Source organism: Hesperophylax consimilis, chromosome 5, assembly GCF_061612785.1.
Source record: "Hesperophylax consimilis isolate HC1 chromosome 5, BYU_Hcon_1.0, whole genome shotgun sequence".
Taxonomy (NCBI): domain Eukaryota; kingdom Metazoa; phylum Arthropoda; class Insecta; order Trichoptera; family Limnephilidae; genus Hesperophylax; species Hesperophylax consimilis.
The window spans coordinates 10384143-10398867 of NC_142840.1; the positions used below are offsets into that span (position 1 = coordinate 10384143).

Consider the following 14725-nt stretch of genomic DNA (forward strand, 5'->3'; position numbering starts at 1 on the left):
GTCGCCAGGGCCAGTGGGAAGGCTCTCAGAGAAACTTACTGTTAGGTCGACTATCGAGTCACCATTATTATACGCGGAGTAATAATAAATCCCTGATAATCTAAAATAATCTAAAAGAACCTATTATTTATAAACTCCTTCCAAGACAAGTTGGAGACCTGTTTGTAAGAACACAACAGACAGCAAGATAATAATATTTTATGAACAACACAATCTATCCCATGATGCAGCTTGTTTTAATACAGTACATGTTTTAGTGAATGGATCACATAAACATATACACATGCGACTTCCGCATACGGGGATAGCTGACAATGTATCACATATGCGACAGGCGCACAATTGGGCCAAAAATAAAATACATGTTGTGTAGACTTTTTTTAGGAAAGGGGGAGAGGAAGATCTGGGAAGGAAAAACGTATGAGGGGTTGGTAGGAATCAGCATGTCTGGGAGTGACGGATGTTTGGATTCATCCCTCCCACTGCACAAGGTGATGGGTCGAGAGAGTCCTGCTGGAGATGTAAAAAGATTAGGTGTGCAGACACATCCGCTGTCAAGACCTAAACAATCCTGCACCCCTGCTAAGTCACCAAATGTAGCAAACTACTTGGGGTGACCTATGGCAGAGGTGTTGGTTATCTAATGAATGATTCCCGGGACGGCGGTACCCATACCCGCCTCCAAAATTGATAAATATATAATGTATGTCTATTGTAAACCTGTTGAATGCTTACCGGAATAGTCTCCACAGAGTGTATAAAATACAGGACTAACACAAATAAAGTTGTAGAAGATAATTTAAAAGATAATCTGAAGAGTTTACCAGGAACTGGTGAAAAGAGAAGGACAGCACAGAAAATCATGATTTCACTTACAGTCGGACCCGTTTTCAATACAGTCCACATGCATCTGGTTAGTGTTGTTAATTACAGACTGTGTACCGGTGTTGAAGTCTAGCCCATGCGTGTCCACCAGGTATTGCAGGATGTCTCCTTGCTCCTCCAGGCTGTCGCCCTCGCGCAGCATGGCCAGGAGCTCGGCCACCTCTTGCTCCGCGTACTGGGAGTTGTGTGAGCTGGTGGTTCCAGTCCCGACAGCGGTAAAGCCAGTTGAGCCGTTGCCGCCGCTCTCCGAGTTGCATCGGTTGCGGGATCCCGACACTCGCGGCGCCGCTGTCACCGTCACTGAAAGCACACTTGATCTTAAATCGGAATAATCAACATTACACAAGGTCTACTGTTCACAGAACTACTAGTTAACTTACTGTTGATGAGTTAACATTTTGCTTCATAATTTCGAAATTTATTTTCCTTATTTTTGAACAGTAATACATCCTCTACGGTTTGTACGCCCAGATTGAACAGTAAAATGCATTTTTCCAAAATGACATGAGTAAAGTAAATCTGTTCAGATTACCAAAATTATAATTTTTTACATGGTATGTATTTAAAATTATATTTTTATGCTGTGAAATTTTGAATGTATATCAATCAATATTTTATGGGATGATAAGTGCTTTGATGGATATTGTGTGAAATGAAATATAAAATGAAAGATATAATAAGAATATATATTAAGTACCTTTACGATGTTTACCTTTGAGATTAGAATCTTCTTTGATAGGAGATTCGGATTTAGCTTTCTCAACATTAATGGTTGGCATATCTGCTGAGTGTTGGTGAACTAAATTGGTAGTTGATGTGCCTCTGAAAATAATAATTAAAATTCAAAATTACAAGTCAAAATAAAGACATTGTAAGTTTTTTTCTTCTGGTTAAAATGGTCTGAAAATGCAAGAAATGGAGTTCAGAGCTGCAGTGACACAAAAGACTTCTTTACCACTGTGAGATTATTCCATCTTCAGCTCCTTATAATGTAATTATGGCAAGCAAAAACTTCAAAACCTTAACTATGGAGTAGTAAAAACTCTTTAATTTTGAGTTCTGGCATCATTATATGTATAATTATTGATATATGGAATTTGTAGCAATTCAATGCAACTATTTTCAGACAGCAAAGTCATTTCGATGTAATATTGCAAAATTTGGAGGACAATAGCATTCAACGTAAAAAATTTCACTGTCCAACCTTTTAAATCAATCAAATCACTATTTTGATTCATTTTTATAACGAATTGGTGTAGGTACATTATGAATACCAAAAAATATACTTTAGATAAATTGTAAGTTTTTCAAACGTTTCGCTTGAGTAGAATACAAATAAAAAATAAATAACACAATAAAAAATATAAATGCAAACTACTAAAAAAATATTTTTTAGTATAAATGTATGAACGCATAAAGGAAACAACTTTTTAAAAATACAGTATTATAGCTAATATTATCTGTGACAGTTTCACTTGATTAACTTTTTTGCTTTCTTATAAAATTATTTACAAAATAAATAAAAACCAGTTTTGTGCTTGAAATCGAACGTTTCTAGACTCCGTTTGTCAAGCAATTTTAATGCCTATTACCTACAATATAAGGTATACCAAGAATATATGCATTTTTGGCTTGTAGCTTTCACTTAAATCCTAAATATGACTTACTACTTATTACTTACCGAAAGTTATTGAATGGGCATTTTCGCCAAAGTTTATACATTGTGATTTTGTCATGACCCATGTTTTTGATTTGCTTTTTCGTAGTTACTTATTATAGAATATTGGAAAGTTATATATTTTTAACATTTAAATTTATTAGTTTATTTTATTTAGTCAGTTTAATACAACTATCGAACTTCCATACACGTATAATGAAAAATTAAATTTGGTATGACATCCCTCACCTCAAAGCAAAAACCATGTGTTTTCCAACGAGCTTATCGAGTCCAGAACTACTCGCAAGTGGCTAACAAAACTTCATTGGTAAATATCAGGGAAAATCTTTACCAATGTATTATTGCCAACGCTACTAAATGAATGCTTCATTAAATACAGAGTGATTGGCATTTATAATTTGAAATATGTGTCACTTGTAGGTCCATTTTTCGTTTTTAAGCAGACATAATTCAGGCCGCCGAGTTTAAGACATAGCGATACAACCTTGGAGGCCAATGAGTTAAACAGAGTCTGATTTTGTAATTAATTTTAGATGTGTAAGATTCACTTCTTAAATATGTAGCTTACATAATAGATATTTTTAGAAAATATACTATTTATGTAAATTTGAACAAACATTTTAGATGCAGAATCCGTTACTTCCATTCTGTACATACAGTTTTATAATACATAAAATTGAACTGCCCGAGCGTTAATCTTTTGTATTTATTTAGTGACTAGCTGTACCCCGCCACGCGTTGCTGTGGCTCAGTCTGTAACTGACAACAGATGGCACTGTTTAAAAAAAAAGCATGTTATTATCTATCACAGGTGACATCTATATAATATAAAAACACACGCATATTCAACTGCAAAGTTGTGTCAAAATATCAGAGCAATTGCTGAAGAACTTTTGGAGATTTAAGATTTTGAAAAAAACGAACATTTCATTTTTATTTATACAGATAAGTGCCCACTGACTCAGCATAATTATTGCCCTCCTTTAGTATTCTGGATGCAATGAGGAGTATTTATGGAAGTTATTCCTAGGTTTTCTGCACTGAAAAACAATCCGACTTCTAGTAATTTGGTATTGGTGGAAACAAAAATCAACGGAAATGGAATGCATAAAAACATGAACAAACTTTAACGAAAATGCATTAATTATAATAAAAGTTTGTTAAATGACTGAGTAATGTTTGATACTACAATCTGCAGGATGAATATTTTCCCGATAATAGCCAAACTCGGATAGAAAAAAGACAAGAAGCAGGTAGCTTTCTAAGAAATGTCGCACTTTATGGTTTTGTACGTGACTGGAGTTGTTCCAGGCTGTAGCGGAAGAAGTTGAATTACCTGTTGACGGGTCGCTTCTTCCAATCGTCGGCGGCCGGTGAGGGGCTGCGACCTTGCCGCCCCACTGTGTCCACGTCTAGCCAGGAAGACTTCCTGTCCTGGGAAGGATTCAGGCATTCACCTTCCATACCTAACGTATCAGCTATACAGAAACACAGCATTAATAATAATTAATTTGTAATATAATTTGTAGAGTAATCATATTTATGAAATAATAAAATTTATGTGACATGGAATATAAAATTAGGAGAGGAGAAGTGGGGGTTGTGAATTTTCCGTATTTTCAAATATATTTACCAAACACAGCTCAAGTGAATTCAAGCAATATTTAAATTTGTATGACGGTTTCTCACCAAGGCATTTAGAATATAAAAATGCGAGAGGGGAAGGAAAAGAGACATACCCATCTATTCCAATCTGTTTACAAACTAGCTCAAGCCATTTCAAGCAATATATCTATTTTTAATTTTTTAATTTATTTATTACATTAGATACATGCATAGACATATGAATATTAGTAGACCTGCCCTAAGTGATTAAAAGCGTATTATCCCCACTCCCCATACCGGTTCCATTGGAACCGGCTGTGCTCGCGTATGGCCTCAAGTGAAATTTGAAAACGTGACGTCATCATTCTTGTGCGAACTATGGTCGAGGCATCATCGGTTCATTTTACGAAATAACACGGCAAAATGTTGACCTAATGCTATGAAAACTTGTAAAAATAGATGTGAAAAAGAGAATAAACCCAATTGTCGTATTACATTCCATATATAAGCATTATTTTAAGCATATTCACATTGTATAATATGGATCAGTTGTAGAAACATGTCTGGACGCGAAACACAAAGCTGGTTGGTTGCTGGGAAGTAAATTATGAACATTTATAAAAGTGTCTTAACTAAATACTTAAACGAAATATTCGACTCTGAAAATACAACCGAATTTTTTTGCCGAATTTGGACTTCGCAAATTTGTTCATAACGTGGCGAGTAATTTGCGCTCCCATGTAAAAATGTCTATTCATTCAAAAGCAGATTTTACTTTTAAGAAGTAAATGGTGATATTATAATGCGAGATGCCTATTTACTGTCAGATTGATTTATTGACGAATCACAGTCAGCTTCACTCCCTTCGTTCTTCAACAGTTGATTTTACCCCTCGCCATTATCTTCTCGTCTATTAATTCCTATGTCTGTGGATACATGTATATAGCAAAAATGACAAAATAATAATATTGCAATAACTGTATAAGTATATTAAAAATAAGTACAAGTGTTATTATGAATTGTAGGTCGATATTAGTTCCTAGCTAGGCAGATTGGCCATTTTAAGGAACCAAATGCTGTTAATTTTGCTAAAAATTTATTCTGTAAAATTAAAGTGTTTTTTTTTTTATTGAAATTTAATATATATTAAGTTTTTACTAAATGAGCCATTAATAGGTAACCATGTAAAATTTTAAGTGATTACATTATTTAATAGTTTTTCAGACTCCACCCTCCCCAAGCCAATCAACCAGTTAGTTATTATTGAACCAATGAAGGAAATTTTGCATGTTTTAACATTTAATGGTGGTTTCTCACCAACACCATACCGAGAGTAGTTTTAATTTGATTTAATATTGAAAGTATATAAAGACATGATTTGTCATTTTCACAGCCAAAAGTATTATTGTGATCTATTTTTGGGGTATTATGCTGTGTAGCGCTACCTCCTTCTTTGGCCAATATTTCAGAAAGCTTACAAAAGTTACCGTACAAAATTGTTCGACTTTCTAAATTTCTACATTTTAATGTAAAACTGTAACTAGTAACTACCGTTCCAGAATAAGGGATTAATAGAGCGTAGAAACGAGTAATTCATCAAAATTTTATGCATTATTTTCTATTACAACAACAAAAAATAACGAGTTTATAATACCTGTCGAGTACAATACAATACTAATATCTACAAACACAAACAAATCACCTCACCAGGCTGAGCCTGTTCTGAGGTGGTACAAATTTAGCCCGTCGTCTCACTTGCTCAGTAACAGTACGAAATCGACAAAATCCGGAGATCCTGCGCAGAAAAATCCCACAATAGCTGCTCTGCAAACCATAGTGAACTTTACTTTTCTGCTCAGGGTCTCCAGTTTTTGCCAATTTCGTACTAAGCCAGTGGGACGATGGGCTTAATCTAATTTTAATAACTCAAATGAAATAAGAAGAAAACTAAATCAAATAAAGTGTTTAAGAATAATAAATAATAAAAATAGAAATAGATAATCGGAGACATCCGCTGCCAAGACCTAAACATTCCTGAACCCCTGCTAAGTCACCAAACATAGCGAACCACTTGGGGTGACCTATGGCAGAGGTGTTGGTTATCTAATGAATGATTCCCGGGACGGCGGTACCCATACCCGCCTGCAAAATATATAATGTATGTCTGTTGTAAACCTGTTGAATACTTACCGGAATAGTCTCCACAGAGTGTATAAAATAACAGAACTAACACAAATAAAGTTGTAGAAGATAATTTTAAAAATAATCTGAAGAGTTTACCAGGAACTGATGAAATCAAATAAAGTGTTTAAGAATAATAAATAATAAAAATAGAAATAGATAAGAAATGAAAGAAAGAAATAAAAAAGGCGTGAAAACAGAAAATACAGAGGTTCAGTGTTTGGTTATAATATTGTAGAAGTTATATGTCCGCAGTATGCAATGCCTTGGTTGGCTATCAGTGTGTGAATTTTGTGATTTAGATTTCCAGTTTTTATTTTATAATAAATAAAAAATATAATCTGTCCAAATCTACGTAGAAAATAATAAAAATGACAAATAGCTTGTTTTAAATTCATTCTAACCACTTGCTGGCATTATAAAATATTCGTGCTGTTGAAGCCATACATTTTTGGCAAAACCAAGTTAAACATACATTAACAAATTGAACGCCATGTAGGTCACCAGTGACCTCATAACGAAAATCATCATTTTTCTCCCATAGCGCCATGTGGGTCACCGGTGACCGCAGTTAATTTTCTTGATTTTCATAAAAATTTTGGTAAAAAAAAAAAAGGAATACGTTTTGATGGTCGCCGATGCGTATTTTTTTGTTCAAATTTAAAATGGTAATTTTTCTTCATTTCCACAATGGCGTTCAACGTGTTAACTAATAAATACACTATTTCATATCCTATATCAATTTTTCAAATTCATTCCCTAATTCATATTTAGCTTATTTTTTATGGCAAAAGCTGGCAATTTACTCCAGAACAGAGTTTGTCAAGCAAAACACAAGTCATTGTTTTAAAGCAAACATCGAAAAATCTCAGGCGCTGCAGCTTCTGATTGTGGGCCGGTGCCAAATGGATGGTTCCTCGGAGTACCTTCCAATGAAATACAGGTAAAACGGACTCTAATCAAAAATAATTATCATAACAGTCCCAAAGCATAACTCCCTAACACTCACCTTCCATGCCTGACTCAGCTATTCCGAAATAAAAATGGCATACACATTAATTAGAGTGAACAGTTTCATTGCCAGTCTTGGACAGTGGAGGTATGAAAAACTTCAATGTTTTTTTTATTTATCATAATCTATGTTTTATTTATAAAAGCAGTCCAAAACAATTATCTTTTGATTGTTTCATTCAAGCGCAAGGCCTGCAGAAAAACAATATTTTGCGACAGTTGCCGGATGAACACTGGGCAATTAAAGTTATATTGATGCAATACACCAATGGAGAATATGTAATAACAGAACATGAAAAAATCTTTCACAAAACTTGAAAATTAACTTTGAAATTTGAAGAATTATTCAAATTCTCCAAAACAACCCGTCCTTAAACTTTATTTTTTTGCTTATGATTATCGTACGTACTAAAAATATGTAATTTTAATATTTTCATTCATAATTATTAATTTTAAAAACAATCTAAAACCACACATTCCGAAGCGGTTACAATGTTATTGTGACGTAGATAATGCCAATGTCTGGTAAGATGGCTGCCGCCAATGACCCCGGCACCGCTGAATTCAATAATTAAAATGAAGGCGGCAAATCAAAGATGGCACATTTTAAATCGTTGTAGAAAATGTATTCGTCAACATAAAAATGAAATATCTTCATTATCGTAATTTTTGGAGATGGCAGTGAACCTGTTAAGAAAATAAAACATATTTTCAATCCTAATGTAAACTAAATCCTGTGGCTTTATCCGAAGAGGTTGATTGTTATCTGATCATCTTTAGCCGACTAGCCTTCAACTCAAGAAGAGCCATTATTCTATAAAACAGTCAATATTAAGAACTAAGAGTAATTTATTTGTTAACTCTCGTAATCAGATTAAATTATCATAAAGACTTGCAAAGGAAAGGACTTACAATCAACATTGATGGAGCGTGTTTTCTTAATGGCTCCTTTAACGGACATCTTCCTGCGAAGAGTTCGAACGTTCCTGCGGCCATGGGGCTGGGTCAGAAGGCTCCATTTGTGACTGAACGCCTTCAACAGATGCTCCTCCAAGTACTGCTGGACTTGAGGATTCAGTTCTGAGATAAAAAAAATTATAAATTTAAAAAATATCATGTCGGCTGAACACAACTTTGGCATTATTTCACCTACATTTTGTTTTACGACTGCGAATGTCAGTATTATAAATTTATACTCCTGGAGATTATTTGAAAAAGATTTGCAATTTTCGTAGTCTTGGACTATTCCATATCCCAAGTTGCTATCTGATATTATCATCACCCTTTTACCTCTCTTTCCCTCAAAGACTTACTACAAGAAGAAGAAAAATGGAGATGATAATATTATGCTACGTATACATATGCGAGCTGAACTGCCTGCGAGCCGCTGTTTCACATATTGGGACATCTTTTTTAGCGCCGATGAACTGAATCTTAACCTGTTTCGGCGAATAGCTTTCCTGTCGGTCTTTCGACAAACACAAAGCAGTTTGCATCTCATATTGGGACGGCGTTGATTGTGTTTCGCTGTATTTTTTGTGCTCTCTTACCACCAGAGCCGACCCAGGTGTCTATTTATTTTGCCAGTTCTTTATTTAATTTAACTTTAATATTTACAAGAAAATATAATAAAACTGATTGATATTTATAAAACCAAATATTTTCATACATAAGTAATACATACTTACATTGTAATTTGATGTTAAAACCAAATATTTACTCTGGGTTCCTATGCATTTTCGTTTAATTTTTTATTTGATATCAATTTAATTTTATTTATAAAATACTCTTTAAACAAAATTCAATGTTCGTATGTGTGTGCCCTATAGGCTCAAAAACTACTCGACCGATTTCCCTTTATTTGGAGTTTGTTCTTATTAGTGTCACGAGTATTTAGAGAGTGAGAGTTCAAAAATGGTAGAAGTCAGGGAGAAGTCTCTACGAAAGTCGAAATAAGACAGCCCCCGCGATTGAGGAGTAAAGCTCCCGACTTGCAATCCGGACTTGGGCAAGTACATTTATTTAGTGAATTTGTGTTGTTTCCATTAAATAATTAATTAATAATTTTTAATCTTAATCTTTGGAAAAATTGGATTTAAAGAAAGGCTAATTATAAAAAATCAATATTTCGATGTATCTTATAAAGGTACTTACTGTCAGGATAGCCATCTTCCTGACTTCCGAGAAAGCTGAGATTGGTGATAGCAGAGGTGCTGAGGAAATCTCCCAAATTACCCAAAGTCACCCTCGTTCCATTGATGTAGCCAGATTTCAGCTTTTTCATTGTCGTAATCATCGCCATTGGAATTTTACCTTGATCTGCAAAAAAACAAAAGGCTATTAGGCTCTTCTCTGTATATTAAGACACACTTACAAATATCCTTTACAGGAGAGTTACCCAATCTGTGGTTTAATTTTGAAGCTCATGTATTTGAGGTAATATGTTTACAGGAGAGTTACCCAATCTGTGGTTTCATTTTGAAGCTCATGTATTTGAGGTATGTTTACAGGAGAGTTACCAAATCTGTGGTTTCATTTTGAAGCTCGTGTATTTGAGGTATGTTTACAGGAGAGTTACCAAATCTGTGGTTTCATTTTGAAGCTCGTGTATTTGAGGTATGTTTACAGGAGAGTTACCAAATCTGTGGTTTCATTTTGAAACTCGTGTATTTGAGGTATGTTTACAGGAGAGTTACCAAATCTGTGGTTTCATTTTGAAACTCGTGTATTTGAGGTAATATCTTTACATATATTTCATAAATCCATATTTTATTTCTTCTAACAACTCAGAACAAGGAACCGGTATCCAATTTAATTAGTTGTTAATAAAATACATACCATAAAAAGGGATGGATAGTTTTAGAAGGTAGGTAAAATAGAGAAATCAATTATTTATAAAATCAAATATGCAAAAATATAATTTACACATTGTGAGGCTTATGAGAAAACAGCTGTGAGGAAACTACTGGTAAAAAAGTACCCCCATATTTCGATAAAATTGTGAAAAATCACCACAAGATAGTTTTTGTACTAAACATTGGGTCACAATGTTTGAGAACCGCAGCAAATCGATAAAAATAACTCCACCACTATTTAATACTCTTTTTATAACAAAAGAAACAAAGATTACAATCATTAAAAATAAAAACATGTGCAATAGGGAAATATTTTTTCTGTTGAAAAAATTTTAAAGCGTTTATAAAAAAAATAAAACCGTTTTTTTGAATATATTATACATCTATTTCAATTTTCGCCCTAGTTGCGCCATCTCTTGAGCCAGCTAATAGACAATTTTAAAGATTTTTTTTGTTAGATTTGGCTGAGGATAAAAGCATCCTCCCCAGGGAATAGCTCTTAAAAACTGTTGTGAACTTTTAAAATGTCTTAATTTTTGACTGAGGATTAGATTGGCCTTCCTCCCCAGGGACTAGAGTCAATCGCTCTAACAATGTGCGAAATCCTGATTGGGTAGGACTGACATTTACTTCGTATATTAACTGATTTAATGTTATCCAATTTCAGAATAATGCGTATTAAGTGTGTATTTATGCGTGATATCAAAAGTTAACAAAATGCATTGTCATCGACAACGAGTATATCTGCCGAGTTTCATCTCGATCAGATGTCGGGAAGCGGGTTAATTTCTGCTTCCAAGATTTGCATTCATTCATTACCAAAAACAAAAGAAAATTCAAATAGATGTATTTAAAAATGATTATGAATTTGAATTGAACATGCCATGTATCATTATTTCCCTTTCAGAATTTTCACATTTGGCTGCTATGTTGCTAGGTATACAAAATTAAATAAATATTCACCTTCTGTTGGTCAAGGAAAATGTTCATACAAGGTACATAATCAAATATGCAGCTGAAATATCGGCATTAATCAAAATAGCAAAATCCAATCAATAACAATAAATATATTAACTCTGTGGTCTATTGTTAAAAGTACCAGATTCTAATTTTTCTAGTATTTCAATATTTAATGGTTTTTTCGCGTTTTCAAAGTTGTTGTGCCCATAACATCACCTTAAAAAAACAGTATTGTGTTTAAAAACTGAAAATTTGGGGAAACAAATATTATCAAATTTGAAACATTTGTAACCTTGCTATAATCTTCTACATACTAAAGTTCTTAAAAGATAATGAACTTTCTTTCATAGAAGAACCAAACTTCTAACATAACAAGACACAAGACCAGTGTTTTTCCACGACTTTACAGTTGAGCTTGTGTGGTAAGATTGGAAAATACAAAACATAATAATCGATGTCATAGCTGAACACATTTTTTTTCTAAAATTTTTTAATTTTTTATGTGAAGATTTTTCAGGATTCTTTCAGTTTGGGAAAGCGAAGCATTAACGAACTGAAAAATCTTCATACAAAATATTATAAATAAAATTTTAAAGTTTTTTTTAAACTTAATTTTTGAAGACAATACTAGCGATTTTTAAACGAAAATTTTGAAACAAAAGGTACGGTTGCATCTGGGACTTGAACCCAGGACTTTCGCCTTGCCGAGGCGTTGCTCTACCAACTGAGCTAATCCGACCCTAATTTCTTCATTTATATTTAACTGTATCATACTTCCAATAAGAACTACAAATAAAAACAATTCAAAATCAAGATAATAAAATTTTCATTTAAAGATTGCTAATATTGTCTTCATTAAATTTTACAATTTGAGGTTTTACTCTAATTTAACATATTTTTAGCATCAATGTCGTATTTTTCAGTCTTACAACTCTAGCTTGTCACTGACCGCTACTGAAAAAGACATGTATGTCGGAAACGCCAAAGTTAAAATTCATAATGCCTTAGTTTGTTGAATTGTTGAAACAGTATATGTTAGAAATGTCATGTTCTTTTTTCTTATTTATTTGGTACTTTTAGCATTAAATCTTAAAAAAGTGCTAGCTTAGTAACTACCCACAAAAGTGAACAACTTTGTTATTGCAAGTTAGTAAATGTGAAATACTGTTAAGTAGATAGAAATAGTGACAGGACAAAAGCACAGTAACTTTACCTAGGAGGTAGTGAGTGGCCATCAGAGTAATGGTGGGCCGGCCGAGCATTTGCTTCCAGCTCATCCCGAGGAAGGCTAGATTAGCCGTGAAATTACTGGCGAGCAGGGCCGGGTCGCGCGACGTGTAGTACTCCTCGTAATCAAAGTTCTGTGCAAGCCATTGTAGGGTCAAACAACATCACACGTCACATATTACGTACAGTGGAAATGCCTTTAACACGAAATTACCACATCTCCTATCACTTTGACCAAATTTCACATTCACCGAATTTTGTGTAAAATCAATAAAACTCATGCAAAGTTTGAATCGGGATGGAATATTAAGCATTTTGTTTTAATTTGAATTGGAACAGAATATTAAGAATCTGCTTTTATTTGAATTGGGAGAGAACATTGGACGGGTTGTTTTGGAGAACTTGAACAATTCTTCAAATTTCAAAGTAAATTTTCAAGTTCTGTGAAAGATATTTTTAAGTTCTGTTTTTATTTCAGTTCTGTTAAGCAACTAGCCTATAATGATATAATAACAGAATTTGAATAGGACTTTCACAGAACCCGTAAATGAACGTTGAAATTTGATGAATTGTTCGAATTCTCCGAAACAACCCGTCATGATAAGCATCTGCTTTCATTTGAATTGAGATGGAATATTGAGTATCTGTTTTCTTTTAAATCGGGAGGGAGATTAAGCATTTTGTTTTCATTTAAATCAGGAAGGAACATTAAGGGTATTTGTTGTCGTGTTAAGAGATTTCCACTGTTATGTCACTATATACAAGAGCCAGCTCAAATGACTGGTGAAAGCTGATATTATAACTATCAATTTGGGGAAATATTTTGTGCAATTATTTGATCAAATATAAATCGCAGAGGAATCCAGGCAGAGGTATGGCTTTGTTTATTTGGAAGATGCGCTCACAAATATCGTATTATGCAGATGCACTTATGATGAAAGCTGCGTTTTATTTATTTATTCATAGAATATATTATGTATGTTTTATGCGCGGAATGCAATGGCGAAATGCAAGTTATTAAAAGAATCAATTAGATTTTGGTAAATGTGTCGAGAAATGGTTTAAATTCATGGATATTTACTACATAATATAATTGAAGTGCTATTTTCATTCTTTGTTAAAGGTTTATCATTATTAAGTTTATCCCTTTTAATAGGAAATCTAAATTAATTAGTAATCAAATTGATTTAAATGAATCAAAATGTAGCATTATTAATTCATATTGAAGTGTTTGACAGAATGTTCAATGCTTGATTTTTGGGGACACAGGGACAAATAGACAAAATTAATAACCAGGTGACAAACACACTTCCTACCGAGCAATAAAACCTTTACCCACTACTTCAAAAAACTATAAAATGCATGGAGACAGGACAATCCAAAAACCATATTCCTCCACACCAAATTTCACAATATGTTTGGGGTAAAACATGAAAAGGACAATATCAAAACCATAAGCCCCAACAGCCACACTTGCAAAAAGAAATTGAGTACCTAGTTCAATATGTTTCAAAGTCAAAAGGACAAGAGGTCTGCCCAAAACGTTTTGCCATGAAGACTTGAGAAAATTTATTTCCGCCTTTAATATATCTATCATCAGTTCGTAGTCAGATGCGATGTAGAAACGTGTCATGTCAGAAAACTACACATGGAAAAACATAAAATATTACGCGTTCCTGATACCACAGTAATAAAGCATATTGCGTCAAGCCATTAATAAAATAAAGATTTGATGCATACTCTAAATAGCAGATTATGCATATTATGTACATGGATATGCCTCTGCGAGCTTTATCGGAGAAGTAAAGTAAGTATATTATGTTGAGGCTTAAAGATGTTAGTGAATCATTGCATACCTGAGGAGTGAAGGCGAATATTCTGTCATTCAGCGAGTACAACTTGCTGGTACTCAAAATTCCAACATCTCGGGATTTTCTTCCAGATAGGCCAAGTTTTTTATTTCTTCCTACAAAATCATTAATCAATAAACATTTTAACCCACATATTTATTGAAATAATCTGTACTTTAGTCCCGTGAGGTTTATTTACCTAGATATGTGTAAAGATGACTTAGAACTCTGGCTGGCTGAACTTCGATTGGAGCGGCTTCAGCTACAGTTTGCACAGAGAGGTCGTGCTCTAGCAACTTGTCTCTAATAATATCGTCTTCCGCCAGTATTACTACTTGGACCACCACATCGGGTTTCTTCTCCGAGCACAGACGTCTGTTTAGAGGATCCAATTCTCCTGCAGCCAAGAAACCCTAAACACAAAATGTTTTTAAAATCTCAATTTATTTATTCAAGGAAAATATGGATTTAGT

General features: G+C 33.7%; 2 protein-coding genes across 9 annotated transcripts in view; both read right to left on the reverse strand.

The window, feature by feature from the left end:
- The window catches only part of LOC149423502 (fatty acid hydroxylase domain-containing protein 2-like), a 589487-nt gene that overhangs the window by 539088 nt on the left and 35674 nt on the right, over positions 1-14725 (reverse strand). The window lies entirely within an intron of this gene.
- LOC149423509 (putative phosphorylase b kinase regulatory subunit alpha) overlaps positions 1-14725 on the reverse strand; it is a 39202-nt gene that overhangs the window by 22749 nt on the left and 1728 nt on the right. For 2 of the 8 annotated variants that reach the window (XM_089631599.1, XM_089631601.1), the window contains exons 3-11: positions 14452-14665; positions 14259-14368; positions 12389-12536; positions 9515-9679; positions 8273-8440; positions 7359-7376; positions 3900-4041; positions 1583-1707; positions 943-1185 (exon numbers count right to left, since the gene is read on the reverse strand). In XM_089631599.1, the coding sequence (XP_089487725.1) occupies positions 943-1185; positions 1583-1707; positions 3900-4041; positions 7359-7376; positions 8273-8440; positions 9515-9679; positions 12389-12536; positions 14259-14368; positions 14452-14665 (1333 nt within the window). Of the gene's footprint in view, positions 1-876; positions 1186-1582; positions 1708-3899; positions 4042-7358; positions 7377-8272; positions 8441-9514; positions 9680-12388; positions 12537-14258; positions 14369-14451; positions 14666-14725 lie in introns of all 8 variants that reach the window. The other 6 variants (XM_089631595.1, XM_089631598.1, XM_089631596.1 and 3 more) reach the window with 5 other exon arrangements.